We start from the raw sequence: 18,126 nt of genomic DNA on the forward strand, positions 1-18,126 counted from the left end.
AGAGCTCAATTCAAAAACTGACTGAGGATCTATCCACAATAACTGTCCTCATGCTGCAGCCTGAAATTTCTTAAATGTGAGGAATTGAAAAAATGTGACCTGAGGAATCCAAATTCCCTGTGTTTTTCCTTTTGTGTGGGCAACAAAGGCAGAAGACAGAAACACAGCCACCAAGAGGACCGTATTTTACCTCTCACTTCCTGTCTGCTCTACTCTCTGGGTTTGTCTTTCCCTGTCTTTCCAATCTTCCCCTTATGCACACTTCTTAAAACAGATGGGCTAGAACTCTGACCTAGCCAATGCTGTGTTGTCAGCAGCCTTTATGCAGCATTTCTTTTCAATTATATCTTTCACATGAACACTGTTTCCTTGCAACTCTTCTTTCTCCTCCAGGATATTGAAATCACAAAGTGAGAATGCAATATCACCCTGCTTACAGGAAGGACCAAAGTCTTTCCAAAGGCCTCTAGGTTGGTTTGAGTGAGGGCAACTTCAACCCATGTTGCCAAGGAAGAGGCAGGACACCCTATATGGACACACTGAGAGCAGAGGGATAAGTCAATGCCTAGAGATGGGGAAGCGAGTGCTAAAGTGACAAGTGAAGTCCTGATCAAGGTTTGATACCTGAGCATGAGTACCCCAACTCAAGAGACACCTCTTTGAGTTTCATACTCAGTGACAAGTGGTTCGAGCCAGAATGCCAACCAACATTTCCCCATTTCCAGAGAAACAGGAAGAAGAAAAGTAGAGAAAAACAGTAGAGAAAAACGTGCTGCGTTCTCTCTCTTTCCATCATCCCTACTCTCCTGTCAGGGCTCCCATTTGGTACAGTCTTCACAGATGTACACGAAAGAAAATCACTTACCTATGTGGCCACGCATCATCAGAGAAAAAGCAGCCCTTGATCAGTTCACTTTTCATTTCTCTCTTCCTCTCTTTTTAAATTTTAAATTAAAATTAATTTTAAATTAAAAAACACCCCCAAAAGAAGAGTTTTCTTCTGAACAAACCAAAACACCAGTCTGAGTCCCTGCATAAAACTTACATTTTTGTGATTCACACACTTCATGAGGACCAGCTCTCTGTAAGCACGCTTGGCGTGGGTTTGGTTCTGGAATGGTCTGCTGAGCTTCTTAATGGCCACGTTTCTATCAAGGATGGCATCATATGCAGCACTGCAATCATGACAAATACAGGGGTTATACATCTTAAAGGAGATCTTTCATTTCCTATGGAAAATTCCTGAACCTGAAGTCTTCTATTTTTCCTTTACTTGAAGAAAATGCCGGGACAAGGAGAGATTGTCTAGTGAGAGGAAAGAAGCCAATGAAAGGAACCACATCAGCAGGGAAGATCATGTACCCCTACTTCTGACATCCAGTTTCTTAGGAGTCTAACCTTTATTTTTAAGGGGTAGAAATAAAAGATTAATTAAATCTAAGTAAAAGTACAGCGAGAACTGGAGGAGACAGCAAAGCAGCTCAGTATAGTGGGTACAGCAGAAAGGCTTCTGCAACTCCTATCGTGATTAAGGACATTTTCACCAAGTGTCTCAATGAACCATCCTCCACTTTTATTTAGAATTCATTTAGTCTTTTCCTTATCACATTTTCTAATGGAATCATATTATTTAATCATTCCCTTAGACCATATCATCCAGTTCCAATTACATGCCTGGAAACAGAACTATTTCTCAAAATTTCTTTCTCGTTTCCCTTTCATAAAGAAAATAAATTGTTATGTATGCTTAATTAAAAAAATTGAGTACATGAAGAAATTCAGCTTGGGTTTGCAAAGTGGCCTCTTAAAAATGGGCTTTTCAAGTTCTCCTTTTAAGTTTTAAAATATTTTGCACAACTTTCACGTATTTTGATTATTTTTACCTCTTGTAAGTTTGAACTACTTATTTTGGTTGCCCAAATATAATATCACAAATTCCAGCTTCTGCATTTTATAAATGCAAGTTAGAAATATTCTCAGACTAAAACAGTCCTCAGATCCCATTCCTGATTATTCCTTTTCCCAAGAATGTGGAAAAGTTTACTAAATGTTTTTGCTGCAGCAAGAAAAGCAGCAGTGTATTCACCACAAGGTAACTCCAACAAATCACTTCTTGTTGTTCAAACAACAACAACCTGAAGCACCAGAGCAACTCTTCAAAATCACGTTTTTTCCTCTTAATCCTTGTGTATTGTAGGTATTTACTCACATTATCCTACTGACTGTGTACAAAGCAGAAAGCACAGAAGTATCAGAAGCTGAGTTACAAAGCCAACAAAAATTTACAAGTGCACCAAAGAGTTGGCAATGTCTACCTTGAAATGTCTTCTCCACTCTGTGATTCCCAGTGGTACTCCTACATCAGAACACACCAAATATATACCCAAAAAGGAACAATTGATTAACAGAGATAGTGAGAAATGTGAGACATTATGGTGGATTTGTGGCTTTCATTCTCTTCTAGGTTCATCACAATGGGACATCATAAAAGCATATCATAAAAATATCTTTATTCTATTCATAAAGTATTACATTTTATGGAAGCAAGAAGTCAGAGGAGTTTAAAAACAATATCTTTCAACAACTAACTGTTCCACATCCATCATTTAAGGACATTTATTGAAAATATATCTCAGCGGACAAATGTCTGAGCTAATTCACACTGCTTAATCACCCAGCATCTTTAAAAAAGACGATCGCAGAACCAGAGAATCACTCGAGTTGGAAGGGACACTTAAAGGTCATCTAACACAACTCCTCTGCAGTAAACACGAACATCTGCAGTTAGATCGGGTTGCTCAGAGCCCCATCCAGCCTGACCTTGAGTGTCTCCAAGGACAGGGCATCCGTCATTTCTCTGATCAACTGTGCCAGTGCTTCACCATCCTTTGTGTAAAAAACATCTTCCTTGCATCCAATCTGCAGTTTCTGTTCTGTTTGTTCACTTTTTCTGAGTTTTTCTCTCTCTCGGTCAAGGCAGGAGATACAAAAGCATTGATTTAAAATCTGCAACACCTTTGTAAGCTCTCGGGAATAATTCCCAGTCCACCATGTAATGCAACAGCTTCTTCCTCAACTACGGAAGAAGAAAAAACAACCCCAATAATCCTTTGTACAGTGGTATTTACTTTGAGATACTGGGATCTCAACTGCAGTTCTCCCCTTGCCTTCCATCAAATGGAAAGTGTCCAACTACCTCAAGACATAAATACGGGAATTCGTTGCACTGAGTCAATTAATAGCACTGATGCCTTTTCCTGTGCACCGGAGAGAAGCTTTTGTTCACCAACAGCTAGTACTGCATCTTAGCACAATGAAATCACAGGTCCCACATGTGGGTCTTCTCTCTGGTGCTTGTAGAGGAACTCCTTCCTTTGAAATACGAAGGTTAGCACCAATCACCTACCAGCCTTCCTAAGAAAATCTTCCATCATGGGCATAAGTGTGGTTATCTGAACAGGTGGCTTAGGGGAGCAGGAGTAAGAGAGAGAGTAATGAGTACCTGAGAACTACTCTGAGAAAGATGACTGTGAAAAGCAAGGCCAAGATCTCCAATAAGGGGCAGGACACACATCACAAAATCTCTATGAACTGTATTAAAACACTCTGCTCACCTACAGAATTATTTGTGAATTTATAGAGCTGGACCATAATTCAACCCTGGGTCTTGCTATAAAATGTTATTTCATAATAAGCCTAAAAAATTTTTTCCAAGTTTACCATCATATCTCTGGCAGCTATGCAGAAAGAAAACACAATAAATAAACTCTTCCCCAACAATTGTTTATGACAATTTTTTTAAAGTAAAAGAGAGTGTTAAAACTGTCTTTTAAATAATGTGAAACAAAACAATTTAGCAGAGAAAAATTTTAGCCAGATGTGAAATAAATTTATCAAGACTAATATCAGCTACTTAATGAGTCTTTGCTGGTTCCATTGAAAATAAAAAAAAGAAAAAAAGCAAATCAAACTCATTTTAGGCTCATGAATTTGTACAGATAACAATAATTTGGATCACTGTTTACCAGTGATTTTGTGTGAGAGTTCAGGCATTTGAAGGAGCAAGCAATCACTTGTCTACATACATTAAAAAGAAAATAATACTCTAGGTTAATGTCCAAGATGCTTTTTGAACAGATACTTATCAACACTTCAAAATTGTTCTTCCCCTGAAGTAGTAACACTTTTAATCACTAATATTTATGACTCCTATTTTAGTCTCCCCCAGAATGAACTGCCAGTTAAGAGAGAACTACCAGCGTGTACTGAGACATGCTGTTGAAACTTTTCTGAAAATCTCTTCCTACTATGAAAAGAGCGTTCTGACTCACAAAACACTGCAAACTGGCAATATTACATCATCACTCCCTTCAGGGCCAGGTTGATTCTAGGCATATCTAGATACATTGTTCACTTAATTTCTCCTCTAGCACATATTCTTTCTTCTAGGAAAATCGCATATCTGTGTTGTAGTGAGGCCTCATCTGGAGTACTGTGTCCATATCTGGTGTCCTCAGTACGGGAGAGACATGGGCCTGTTAGAGAGTGTCTAGAGGAGGGCAACAAAAATGATCCAAGGGATGGAACACCTCTCCTACAAGGACAGTCTGAGAGAGCTGAGGCTGTTCAGCCTGGAGAAAGCTCTGGGTAGACCTGATAGTTGCCTTTCAATATCTAAATGGGGACTATAAGAAAACAGAGTCTGTTGTGAAAGAATAAGGGATAGTGGTTTCAAACTAAAAGGGAGAATTTTACATTGGATGTAAGGAAGAAGTTTTTTACGTTAAGTGTGGTGAAGTACTGGCACAGTTGTCCAGAGCGGTGGTGGAAGCCTCATACCTGACAACATTCAAGGTCAGGGTGAACTGGGCTCTGAGCAACCTGATCAAGCCATAGGCATCCCTGTTTATTGCAGGGGAGTTGGACTAGATGGCCTCTAAGGGTCCCCTCCAACTCAAACAATTCTATAATACTGAGATTCGGTTTACTGCTTCTAGGATATTATTAGGCTGCTTGTGATTTGAAGAGCTACCAGATCTCTTAAACATTCTCAAAACATCCTTTCTGCTCAAAAGCATTTTTCCAAGACACACAAACTTTTCACACAACCAAGGAAGCATAAACCATGTTCCAGATGATACTGCACTACACTGTATTCCAACAATCTACAGTACAAAAGCCTATTTTCACTCTTCACTAAAATGCAAAAATAAAACATTCTGAATCTCAACTGAAAGACATGATCTGGTTCACCTTGCCCAGATAACACTGTCTTGTGATAATAGAAACACCTATAAGCACCCATGTGGTCCTAGCCAGACCAAGTTTCTTCACAAGCAACCACTATGTTCTTAATTGCTTGCATCCTCAAGTGTGTAAGTGGTGTCTGTTGGAAAACCGAGCATTCTCCTTGATTCCACCATAAATTCAAGAACCCTCGTAGTTCCTTCAAATTGTTTTTGAAATATTCCAGTACAGCATAACTTTTCTACAAATCAGAGGCAGTATGAAAAATATCACAGACAGTATCAAAATGGTTAACTGAAAGCCACTGCATATATTCTACATGTAACTTGCATTCAGACAAACAGCATTCATTCAAATGAAAATACATGAAATATACATGAAAATACACTGACTCCAACGTCAGTCTATTTCTGATGATTTTATGCAACATGAGAATACTTCTCCTTTGTCTAAATGTCCATATCCACAGGCACAAAGTGATCTGTCTCTTGCTCTCCCTTAAAATAAGGCAGTTGCCACCTCTCCTTCCTTACAAGACTGCAGAGAGGTATCAGTTCCCTGTTCTCTCAGTCACTAAGACAAGACATAATTAAAACCAGGAAAACATACTCAACTCATTTTATCTTTTTTTTGTTTTTTGTTTCTACTGCAGACCTAAAACTCATGGCCAAAAGTCAAAGTACGTTGACAGTGCTTAGTGCAATAAACTATAAACTTTGCTTCATTCAAGATCTGATTGTCATCACATCTACAATACCACAACAGTTTTCCAAAAGCACACCACTCTTCCTCACAGACATCTGGGAGATTTACGGTAAGCAGTCTGTACTCTCATCAATACTAGGAATATCTCTGCTCAGAATCTAGGCTGTTTTCTTTTCTCCTTCTAGCAAAAACCATTTTGTGAACACGGCTAACACAAATCCCAGTGAAAGTTCCCACACCAATTTCACAAGATACCAAGCACAGTATGTCCAAAGCCACACTTGCTCACCAAGCTTTTAGTTATTTCACATGGGCACAATGACATTTTTAACAAACACATCACACAGCTTGCTCTTTTTCACCGATCTTTAGTAAATTATCAGCTCCTGAAGAACTCTATACCTTTACTGTAATGTTTCCACTACAGGAAAATGATTTTGTCCTTGATGTAAATTTCAGGATAATGAATTAAGACCAAGTCCCTGCTTCTTTTATAGTCACATTCCCTGCTTCCTATGCCTACTTCTGTTCCATGAGAGGCATTACTGTTCCTGCAAACTCCCCTGCTGCAATCTACCTATAGAATCATGTAAGACAAGCTGGAGGCACTGGGGATCTCACCTCCAGGTTAGTGAAAGCAATGCTGCTGCTAGCAGACGGAATCTGGTCCTGAAGTGAGTGCTGAGGCAGTCCCTGACACAGAAGATGAATGTGTATTGTGTACCTAATCGGTACTGAAGGGTCTGATACCAAATTATTGACAAACTACTACAAGAAAGGTTCCTGTTTCTGAGGATGTGGGCTCTGCCATTCTGTGATCAAGTGCCAGACAAGGCAGAAAACCATTCTCAGCAATCAACTCTCCCAGCGCTAGCAAAACTTCTTATGAGCTTTGAAGATTTGGACAAGTCCAGAAGCTGGACACCTGCTGCCACTGCCGGCAGCAGCTTTGTCCTGAATGTGGAGCTGGCACTTAGCAGTAATAACCTACCTTTTTCACTTGATAAAAAACACCTCCTGACATACACTAAAGCAGTCTCTAACAGCTGGATAAGTTCTCATTGCCCCCAGCAAGCCGGCAGTTCCCACCAAATTCTTGCTTTACCATTGGTTCTTAATATGCAGCTCTCAGCTTGTTCGTCTCTTTCTGGTAAATTATGACTCACAACAGGTAGACTGCAACATGGCACATGCTAAACAGCAATGATCATCTGCCCTATCAGTCACATAACACTTCTTCATCTGTCCCATGAAACTGTACGGACTTTTGTGGCCTCAAAGTATTGCTCACCCATTTAGGGAAATTGGCAGTACTTTCCACATCAGCTTTCTTGTTTTCTCATTTGACTTTGTGTCCTTAGGCATTCCTAACATCTCCTGTCAACTATCAGTATAAAAGACAAATTCACATTATGTTACAGATCTTACTTAGCTTAACTGCCTTTTTTTTTTTTTAAGTAAAAAGACTTCATTTTTATTTATTTTTGCTGCTTTTAGTTGACTCATTTTAAGCTATATTTAGCCCTTTTCTGTTTGAGAACTTATTAGCAGCTACCTTGCTGCAAAAGTTTTCCAATGCAAATGCTACAGAATGCTCTGGACATGACCAGTTCTTACACAGTGTTCTCTGATTTTTACTGCATGAATACTGAAATTACAGGGTTTAGCCAGGATGTAATTTGCACTGCCTCTGGAAATAGCGTCACAGTTGTCAAGTGCAGTCAGGTTCTTTCTCTTTCTCCCTTGCTAGTTGCGTTTTGTTATGTGGAGAAACAAACCCCATGCTAACATCCTCACCAGCAGCAGAATTTATCAGGCTTCTTTTGCCTCAGGATGTTTGTTGCCCAATGCTCATTTTTGCAATTCTAGACAATGTCTGTGACCAGCAAACTGTGAAGAAATGCAAAAGGCAAATCCTACTGAAAAGCAATGAGAAAGTGCTGATACTCACCAAACTATTCCCTGAGCCCCAGAGCCAATTGGTTTCAAGTTCTGGTAGCGCTTGAGAACAGTGAAGGTCGAGTCACCCACTTCCACGCTGTAGAACTGGTTGTCAACTTTGCTTTTGCTCATGTTGTAATGCTTGGCAATGTATGACACATCCACTTGTTTCCCAAATCCCTGTTGTGCAGAAGGGAAGGGGGTTGGGAAGGAAGACAGAAACCCAAGCTGTAAAACATCAGAATATTGAAGAAACACAGTCAGTTTCATTTCAAAATATGAATTCTTGTCATTTTAGACTACAGTGTTCAATAGCTGAGGAGAGTTTACCAGTTCTGTATTTTTGGGAACCAAAAGTGCTGTTTCTGTGATTCTAGCATTCTAGTGTTAGTCCCCAGAAAACAAATTATTTTCATGAAAAAAAATAATACAAGTTACTACAAACCTGTTGTGCTTGCATAGAAGATAGCACTACAGAGCTGTAACCTTGCCCATATACCTAGGCATTACCAGACATAAAGTTCCATTATGGCCATTTGAGGTCTGCTGGTATCCTTTGTTCACGAAAGAATACAGAGTAAAATACATACTGACTACGAGATAAAACTTGTGACTTCATGTCTGTAACTGAGGATTCCATCCTATGCCACGCTGAGCACGGGACACAGAAGTTCAGCATGCCACAGAGCTGTCCTGGAGCAGTGGATGATTCACCCAGGGAATCAACGTTCCCCAGATGCACTCTGAAGAGGAGAAATAGAGCCCAAATGTACATCTGCTGCCGCACTTGCATCTCTCTTCCCCTGCATTCATTTCCAGTGCTCACAAACGCAACGTTTGAATTTTCCTAATTTCTCTGATATAAACTGTTTTTTCAGTAAATCCGAATAATCAACAATGCTATGTGACTGAACAATAATACTAAGACGAATTTTGATGGGGAAAGGGAAAACAAAGTTTCCTTGAAGGATACGATTTTTTCATTTAAAAAATACGCAACTGCAATGTTCCATAAAACTGGCATTAAAAATAGAGAACTGATCCTGCCAATAACTGGGGTTCTCTGGTTTGCCTTGGGATGAATGAATGCCCTTTTTCTGTCGGTTATCCTGCCAGAGTGCCCGTGGTCACTGACAGGGTGGTTAATCCCAGCTGCCTCATTCGGAGGCTTTGAAGTGTCCTAGTTGCAGCCATGCATTCAAACAGAAAATCTCATTTCAGAAGAACAATTAGGAACACTGCACTTATTCATGAATCAGACAAAGGGCAGGGAATCCCCCCTCTCCCCAAATGATGAAAGAAAGAAACATACCCATACTGACACAAGTGCTAAATCCAAGGTTAAATAGTGGAATAACTCTGAAAAAGGTATGGATTTTTCCCATCTAAAGAAAGAAAATTAGCATCTGATTTGCACTGTGCAGCCTTATTCTCAAAGCTCCTACTGCTATGAGCAGACAGATGAATAAATCCAGCTTGCTCAGCTACTCCTACCAGACCTGGAACTAAGCAGCTTTATTTGAATAATGTGCTCCTGATAGACAGGAAATAATTCCAGTTCCCTCTGGCTACACTAACACATTTGCATCATGTTTTATCCTGATGTCATTATCAGAACAATACAGACTATATTCAGCATTAACATCCGTTACTGTAAAACCAATGTTAGGGAAGTGTCAGCATAATCACTGCACTGCTTAGAGAGCCCAAATCACAGCCAGCTCCTCTGGAAGAGTCAGGGAAAGTACCTTGCTCAGGCCTGAGGAACCATTGCCTGTCGGCATCACTGGTACTGACCTCCCCACCCATAATGTATGTGGTGCAGATGTAAATGGGATAAGTTATTTTTGTCACTTTGAGTTCAGAATCCTAAATACATCAACATCACTTCTTTTCAAATCAGGCAGAGCCTGTGAATGACTGGACTTAGGAACCTCACAATGGTACAGATTGTTTTCTGAAGTGCTGCAGCTCCAGCAGGCAGGTATTTGTAATCCAAGAAAGTCTTAATTAATTGAACAATTATTGTTTGCAGTTCTTCAGTCATTCCAAAAGTAACTGAAGAAACGTCAACCAACAGGAGCCTGTAGGGTCTGATCAGAAAACAATGGTCTCAACAAGCAGCTTTCCCCTGAGTAACAAAGACTTTTAGAATGATAGAATCAAAGAACCATTGAAGTTGGAAAAGACCTCTAAGACCATCTAGTATGAGCATTAACTCATCACCACTACTAACCCATGTTCACTAACCCATGTCCCACAGTTCCACATCTTGAACACCTCCAGGGATGGTGATTCCACCACCTCCCTGGGCAGCCTTTGCCACTGCATCACCACTCTGAGAAGAAATGTTTACTAATTCACAGATTCATAGAACAATTAAGGTTGGAAAAGACCTCTAAGATTACCTAGATTAACCATCAACCCATCAGCACAATATTCACTTTCCTACAACAACCCTTCTATTGTTCACATGCTACCAGAAAAGGTAAAGACAGCTTCATTATTTATGGAAGCTTATGAAAAGTAACACTCTTTTGAAGTCTACTTAACATGTGAGCATTGAGCTGCTTTGATAGAAAAGACACACAGAATTACTCTCAAATATAAGGCACGCTGATGTAGCTAGAAGTTGATTATAAGCAAAATGCCTCCTGCAAGTGACGTGTACTTTGGCTGCTGGGGACAAGCCAACCAGGCTTCCGATCAGCTACCTATCTGCCTCCTCTCTTTAAAGCTACACTGGTAATAAAATGCAGAAAAATACTCTGCTGGTTTTCATCAGAAAATCAGCAAAATTAAAGCACAATGGGCCTACTGCTTAAGCCCAAAGTAATACTCTCATAAGAACTATGGAACAAATGATGTAATTTTCCTTGTCCTGATCAATATTTAAATCAAATCTCTAAAGCAATGAATTAACAGTGTTATTAATCACATTTGATCAGATCTCCATATCAAAGTGACAAATAAGCAAATCACAAACAATTTCCAAATCAACTCAACAGTCACTTCTGAAACAAGGACAAAGAAACGATCTCTTAAAATTCAGCTAAAATGGCTTTACCCTAAACAAGGAAATACATGCTCTCAATGGAGCATGTACACACCCAGAAGATAACTTTCTTTCATATTTGGTAGATACCACCACCTCAAGAACACAGAAATCTTCATCAAGAAGAAACTAGAAGCTCTTCATTCACTATTAACTGGAGAAAAGAATGGTGCTCACACTTATGTTGACTTGGGAAGTTGCACTGAAGGTCTATAGGTCTTGCTAAGATCTTCTAGAATTTCACTACAGTTCATAAATTTTCAAGTGAGCTCCAAATGAACCTGGCAAGTTATGCTATTGGGACTCCAACACAGCAGTAAACATTGCAAGAACAAAAATATGTAGTTACACACTAAATGTTTGTGCTAGGTGAAAGATAACTGCTGGAACACAAACAATGCATTTGAGTGTTATTATTTGATGGCTTCTATAAATATTTGGACAACAGAATCAAAGTTTCAACACTAACTAGAACTTAATCTTCCATGTACAGGAATTTTTATTGGCCATAACACATTCAAAACTTACAACACATAGCAAATGTCATTCTCCTTCTTCTGTACTGGGAAAGTTCAGATTAAAAGAAGAAGTTAAGCTTTCGGAACTGAACATACATCTATCCAAGCTGGGTTGGCAGCCATAGCTGCACAGTTATTTGCCCAATATCCCAATGGCTTGGGAAGAAAGGAAATTAACTGCCAAGCCTCAGGGGATGGAGATAAAGGGAAATGCTAGTCCTAACATTACTATATGCCTTGGGAACATGTTATTTGTTTTCAAAGAACAGCTATTGAAAACCTCAGCAAAACTCCATTTATTGCCTTGCTCATAGTCACAAGCTGCATTCTTTTTCTTTTTTTTCTTTTTTCTTTTTTCCTGTTTTACAGCATAAACAGCAATAAAGAGAGATAAGAAAGCCGACAGAATAACAACACTATTTTCTGTAGTTTGAGGTGAATTGTTTCCTGATATTATCCCTGTTCATTTACCTGCTTCTATCCCATGAAAGGAGAAAATTGACTACTTTTCACTAGTGGACATCTGTTTCTGAACACCATTCCCCCTGATATTGATAAACTCACAATAGAAGGACTTCTTACAGCTCAGCACTTCACATCCATCTTTTAGCTTCTATTAAATCCACTAATGGCAGTTTAAGCTCAATTGCTCTCATCTACATCTCCAGGACAATCAGAGCTGTCTCAGAGCATGTTAACAAGTATCAACTGAGGAGGAGCTTTCCGTAAATATCAGCATCCATGTGCACAGAAATGCCTACAGGAAAAGATAAACATTTAAGTGTGCCATGATTCAAGGCTATTGAAAAAAAGCAAAATGACTCTGCATGCGTGAAACAAGTGAGGAAGAGAATTAGATGAAAGTCTGAAAAACTGTTTCCTCATTTGCAGTTGGCATCATGCCCAAGGATGTGCAGAATGCAACAGAACCATCGTTCTGTGCTAGCAGTGACAATGGCTCCCCAGGGCTCCACTGTCTCCAACACATCCCAGACAAAGAGGCTGGAAAGGAGGAGAGCATATTGTGGGTAGCAGACAGCCAGTGTTCTGTCAGGGTCCAAAATACAAATATCTTCAAGCTACCATTTGACCAAAAGATCAGATGATGAGATTATACAAATGCAAGTTCTGAAAGACTGTAAAATCCTGAGGGTGTTCTTGTCAGCTCTGAAAGTGTGTGTCTGTACAGCTGGCAGACCAATTTAGTTCCTATCCTCCCGACTGAGTGGCTGCAATTCACTCAGAAGATCCAAGTGCCACAGTTGTGGCATTTACCAAACCTCTGCTTTGGATTTAATAGCCACAGGTTTTGCTGTGTCCATTTGGAGAGTCACAGAAGCCTACATTTAAGAAATAGACAGTATCTTTGCATAGAAAGATCTATAGCACGGGTAGAGTTTAAATCTCCCACACAGAATACCAACTGTGTGCACTTACACACAATACTGTAAATTCTTAATTCTTATTTTATCAGCCCCACTGCACCACATCTCCCCCAATATCGTATCTCATTCATAACCTATAAGGACTGCATTCATCACACAGTATTCCTTGTTACAGTGCTTTCTACTGTCACGGGTTAATTCTCTGTCTTTTATTAGTGCTTCTTCACTAGTTTTCTCCTAGATCCCAGACACAGGCTGCACTCCTAAGAACTCAGCATCTCAGTAGCCAGGTGACTTGTTCTGCAAACTGCTCAGCTCTCACAGACCATTCTTTGATTGTCTCATCGCATTTGCTTTGCATATTCTGTTTTAAAACAGAAATTATTGTAAGAAGTATAATATTCTTATCTTTTGAAGTCTGTTTTGTTGTTGTTGTTGTTTTTTTAAAATAAACTCTTTTTGTTTAACCTCTTCTAACTGAGATGACAAAACTCCAATGACTTCAGAACTGGCTTTTCTTGGTTCTGAGCACTGAGGAAGGGCTCCTTCTCATTCTTGTTCATTTGTTTCTACAAAGCAAAATTCCATTTGGATATTCTTCACTTGTCTCCCATGTGGTGTTCATTGAAATTTCACTGCTTTCAATTGCTCCTTTTGTACAAGCTCAACATGGTTGTGACTCATTTCTAACTATGGTCTCACATGTTGCTTAGCAGTTATCATAGCCCAAAGGCATCTGCTTCATTCTGGTGCACACTCGTAAGAGATCAGCAGTATGCGAGCATTTCCTCAGCAGAAGAACAATTTCAGAATGATTCCTCATTCACATATTGTCTGAAGAATCCAACACAGACACAGATAGGTAAACTCTTGCCCCAGCCATCACATCAAGGAGGGTAAGGAGAAGAAGATTTATCCAGAAATGCCAAGAATAACAATTCCTAGGAATGAAGCTTCTTTACGGACAGGGACTTGAGTATAATGTAGGGAAAATACAGGAAAGAGACGTAAGAGAGCATGTGGAAGTGGAGGTAACCATGTTTGGGAACTCTTACATATTTAGTGACTGGGATGGGATGTTGGGAAAGGCATGGGTTGGAGCTGCCTCTGAAACAGAGGGCAGCAACAGCATCAGCCACAACCAAACTGCAAGAGCAAGGAGGAGAGGAAACTGCTCTTTGTACTCATTAGCTCATTCTGAGTCACTTGGTTTGAAAAAGAAGAGACAATATGGAAGGAAATAAGATAAAGTTAAGATTAAGAGAGAGAAATGGCCACTGAAAGTTGGCCAAAGCATTGCACCACTGGGAAATGAAAAGGATGGCTGATTTTTCAAAGCAGTAGAGGAGCCTTGAAGTCCAGCGTGCTTTGAGCACAGGAGAACTAAGATGGAATTAAGTTCTCATACTGATAGTACAATATTTTACAAATAGATTGAGTTTCTCACTAAACCGAGACCACAGTGAGATATCAGGTGTTGGCTGAGAAGCTTTCTTCTGCTAAGAATGTAAGGCAGTAAGGAAGAAGCTGTGAGATGCTATGTCCCAGCGCACATCATGGCATCATTTAAAAAGAAGGGTGAAAAGGCAACACATAGCAGCACAGGCATAACTATTTCAAAAACTAAATTTCTGGGTAAAATTGTATAATTACAGTATTCATTGTGAAAGTGGCTAATGAAAAGACTTTCCTTTTTTTTTTTTAAAGAGGCTGAAAGGAGCTGAATAATTCAATTGCATCTCTTGCTAGAAATAGCTAGTTCTTGATCTTAAACAATAACATTTCAGTCCCAGAAATCTACAGTAAAGGACACTGCTGACAGAATGGTTTATGAACATCAATCAATCTCCCATTGGGTAGAAGCCATAATTATAGGACTTTTCCTGATCAACACAGCTTATTTAATGGTTAAAGCAGTAACTCTGCCCAATGTGATTAAGGCATTAATTTTAACTAAAGTGGCTTATCAAATTTAGGAAATAATTCAGAAACAAACCTGGTGAATGAATAACGTTGGTCTTTTCTGTTGGTAAAAAAAGAAAAGTTTTCTAAAATAATCTGATTTTTAAGCATTCATTGATGCGAGTATTTCACAGAGGAAGTGTTTTGTTTAAGACAGGTGGAAAATAAATCAAGTTGTCAAAATATAGGTGAAAAAAACATCTAAAGAAAAAAAATATATATTTTTTTTGTATCTTTTTATTTGGGACTTATTTAAAGCTCAATCTGAGCAGAAGTTTGCAAAATACTCTCTAACATGCGAAGTGAAAATGCACTCTGAAGGTTTCTTTAAGTGGCATCAGTAAAGCACCAATTCTGATTTCATTATGCAGAAACACTGACATATTCCATCTGGGGCATCAAATTGTTTAAACTGTCCAATAAGGACTAATGATGGTGCCACACCAAAGAATTAGCATGCTACGTTGCAGTGGTGATTCATATTAAGTGTTTTCTTAGTATGCATGGCTGGGTCCCAGATATCTTATCTCAAAATGCCACTGCCTGCTTTTTGGAAGAAAATTAAATATATTACTGCAGCATTATGGAAGTGCTGTGAGGCACAAAACTGAATAATAAAAAGGTGTTTTTCAAAGACAAGATAATTTATGACTACTACTTCAAGTCAAAAATCATGGAATTTTGTTATGCTGCAATTACCCAAACCCTGGCAGAGACCACCCAGAGGCACAGTCACAGATTGCAGAACTGCTCTTGAGTCCTGCAAAAAATGTGTATGGGGGTGTGCAAATGAAGTGTAAATAAATGCATCCTATACAGCTAACGTTTAGGAAATGTGAAAATTTTGCCAGGCTGCACAATCCTTCATGTTGGTTAGCAGCAACCATTGTTAGTTATTATTCAGCACTTGAACATCTTATTCTACTCAAAATCCAGGGGTCCGTGTCATGTTATGCTTCAGTAAGAATGTCCAGAACCCTAAAGATGTGGCCTGTTGGCAAGAGCAGCCTTACTAACGACCCATAAAGTTATGTAAGTCTAAGTACCTTTGTCCCATCTTTCTGTTATTTAAAAGCAGGTGTCATTTTTCTCAGCTCTTCCAGAAAAACATCAGCCTACCAAATTGCAGTTAATGATAGACTTAATTTTTATATTACAAATGAGCAGAAGTCTTATTTCCCCAATCATGCTTTGTTTCTCAAAAAGGGCTTTTCTCTTTTCTTAAGTTGGAAATTCTTCATATTCTCACCATGCTGAGCTAGCGCTGTGTCATATAAAACCAGCAGACCCAATGCCATATGCTCTATGCTAAAAGAAGCAGCCTATAGGTGGATGTCTTTTCCTGCCACAGCACATAAAGCTGTGCTCTTTAGGAGATGAGAGAGAAGTCCCCACACAACAGTAAGTATAAGAAGTATATGCCTTCAGTGGTAACAATCACTGGGGTATTTTTCAATATGTGACTTCTAAAAGAACAATTCAATATTTGGTGGGAAGTCCACAGTGATGCACGCATTCCAACAGAAGCAGGACTACTCATGCATCTTCCACATGGTCAACATATTAGACATAGACCTGTGATAATCAGATTTTTCCAGTGGAAAAAATCTTATGTTGCAGCATATGATCACCAGAAGCTCTCATCTTGACAGATCAGCAGGTCAGCATCCAACTGTATAATACTGATTTGTGCTGGTACCTGCTGGATAGTTACACTGCAGAAGAAATTTTGGCATCTGTTAAACCAGTTAAAAAAAAAATTAGTGAGTTGAATTAAGTTCACCAAATACAGCATTTTTGGGATCTCTAATCTGGGTGCTGGCTGGCACCCACTCACCACAAGAACTGAGTGTCAGTGCCCACATCTCGCTGCTGGTGAGCCCTAAGATTCAACACAGTTTTCCAAAAAGTACAAAGAAACTTCTTTATATTTGGACCACAGTAAATCAGAGTATTTGACTTCTCCATTAGCACTGTGAATAAATATGGAATAAATATTATTACTATGTGAAGACTGTTGAATGCTCTCTAAAATTATACCAAATGATTAACCAGATGTTACCAAGTTGCACCTATACCCCACATCCTGCCCTCTGCAGTATACATGAACAGCATCCACAAGAGCTGAGATTTTAATGCAATAAAACATGTAATTCTGAGGGACTGCTCTTGTACTTAAAGCTGAGTATGTGGTTGAGTGTTATTTGGATCAGGGCCTATCTTTTTTGAGAAAATAAATTAAGAAGCAGCCTAAACTAGCTTTAATCCTCAGGGTATACATCTGAAGATAAGAGGATCATGAAGAGCGATTTGTGCAGCAAGTGCTGGAAGGACAAAATCCTGTTTCCTGTAATGACAGAGTAGTATCTCTTGCACTCTTGAATGACTCCTCTTCGGATACTGCCATGGGTATTTAACTTGGACCTGCTTCACCCAGTGTGGGAATCAAATGTTATTTCTGCATTAGAATAAGATTTCTTATTTCATGGTCTCCACCACCATAGTTCTTTTTGGGAGTCTTTTTACTTTACTTGGGGCGAGGTCTCTGATAGTCTGCATCCCCTATCCTCTAGATGAACCTCCCCCAGGAATGCATGTTCAGTATATACGTGAAGTAATTTATAATCACAGACATTAGGTAGTAGGTTATGGACACAAAGACTACAGCTCCTGTCTGTCCAGCCTTCTGAAATACCTCTGAGCCTTACTAATACTTGGTACTGGGCAGGCAGGACCTGAGTAATCAAGAATTTAAGAAAGAGAAGATAAATAATTAGCAATAAACTTGTATAGCTAGCAACAATTCATGTCTAGTCAGCATGAATATATATGTAATATTTCATCATACACATTGCAAGAATATCCTGCACAAGATTGATCAAACCAGAGAACAAGTCATGACATGCCCAAGGAAGCACTTGAAGAGGCACTGGGAAGACCTGGCATCACCCCCCCTTGGTGCTCTTTGTTTAACAAAGGAAGTGGCCTTTGGACAGAATGAAAGAGGCCTTGGAGAGGACCACCATATCAATGTGATAACGAGAGTACTGAGACATCTTGGAAACAACAGGGTGGTGACTGACTGGCACAAGATAACACATGAATCAACAAGTATTAGAATGCAATTAACAAATGTAAGTCTTTGGTAAGATTGTGAATCTTGAGTATCCAGCCAATGGGAAAACAGGGGAGGGGGTACGCATGGGGGACGCAAGGCACAAAAGCTGTACTACTACGTCCATAGGTGCGTTTCTGCTTGTGAGATGTCGCCATTGCAATCACAAATAATATTTGCTTTATCAGAGATACCGTC

General features: G+C 39.4%; 1 protein-coding gene across 2 annotated transcripts in view; it reads right to left on the bottom strand.

Annotated features, from left to right (window-relative positions):
- The window catches only part of MAPK10 (mitogen-activated protein kinase 10), a 34,160-nt gene extending 26,042 nt beyond the window's left edge, over positions 1–8,118 (bottom strand). Inside the window, exons 1-2 of one of the 2 annotated variants that reach the window (XM_010709719.2) lie at positions 7,904–8,118; positions 1,046–1,175 (exon numbers count right to left, since the gene is read on the bottom strand). In XM_010709719.2, the coding sequence (XP_010708021.1) occupies positions 1,046–1,175; positions 7,904–8,025 (252 nt within the window). In that variant the 5' untranslated portion in view covers positions 8,026–8,118. The remainder of the gene's footprint in view (positions 1–1,045; positions 1,176–7,903) is intronic. The other variant, XM_010709718.2, reaches the window with a different exon arrangement.
- Positions 8,119–18,126: the final 10,008 nt, after the last annotated feature.

This window comes from Meleagris gallopavo, chromosome 4, assembly GCF_000146605.3.
Source record: "Meleagris gallopavo isolate NT-WF06-2002-E0010 breed Aviagen turkey brand Nicholas breeding stock chromosome 4, Turkey_5.1, whole genome shotgun sequence".
NCBI lineage: Eukaryota > Metazoa > Chordata > Aves > Galliformes > Phasianidae > Meleagris > Meleagris gallopavo.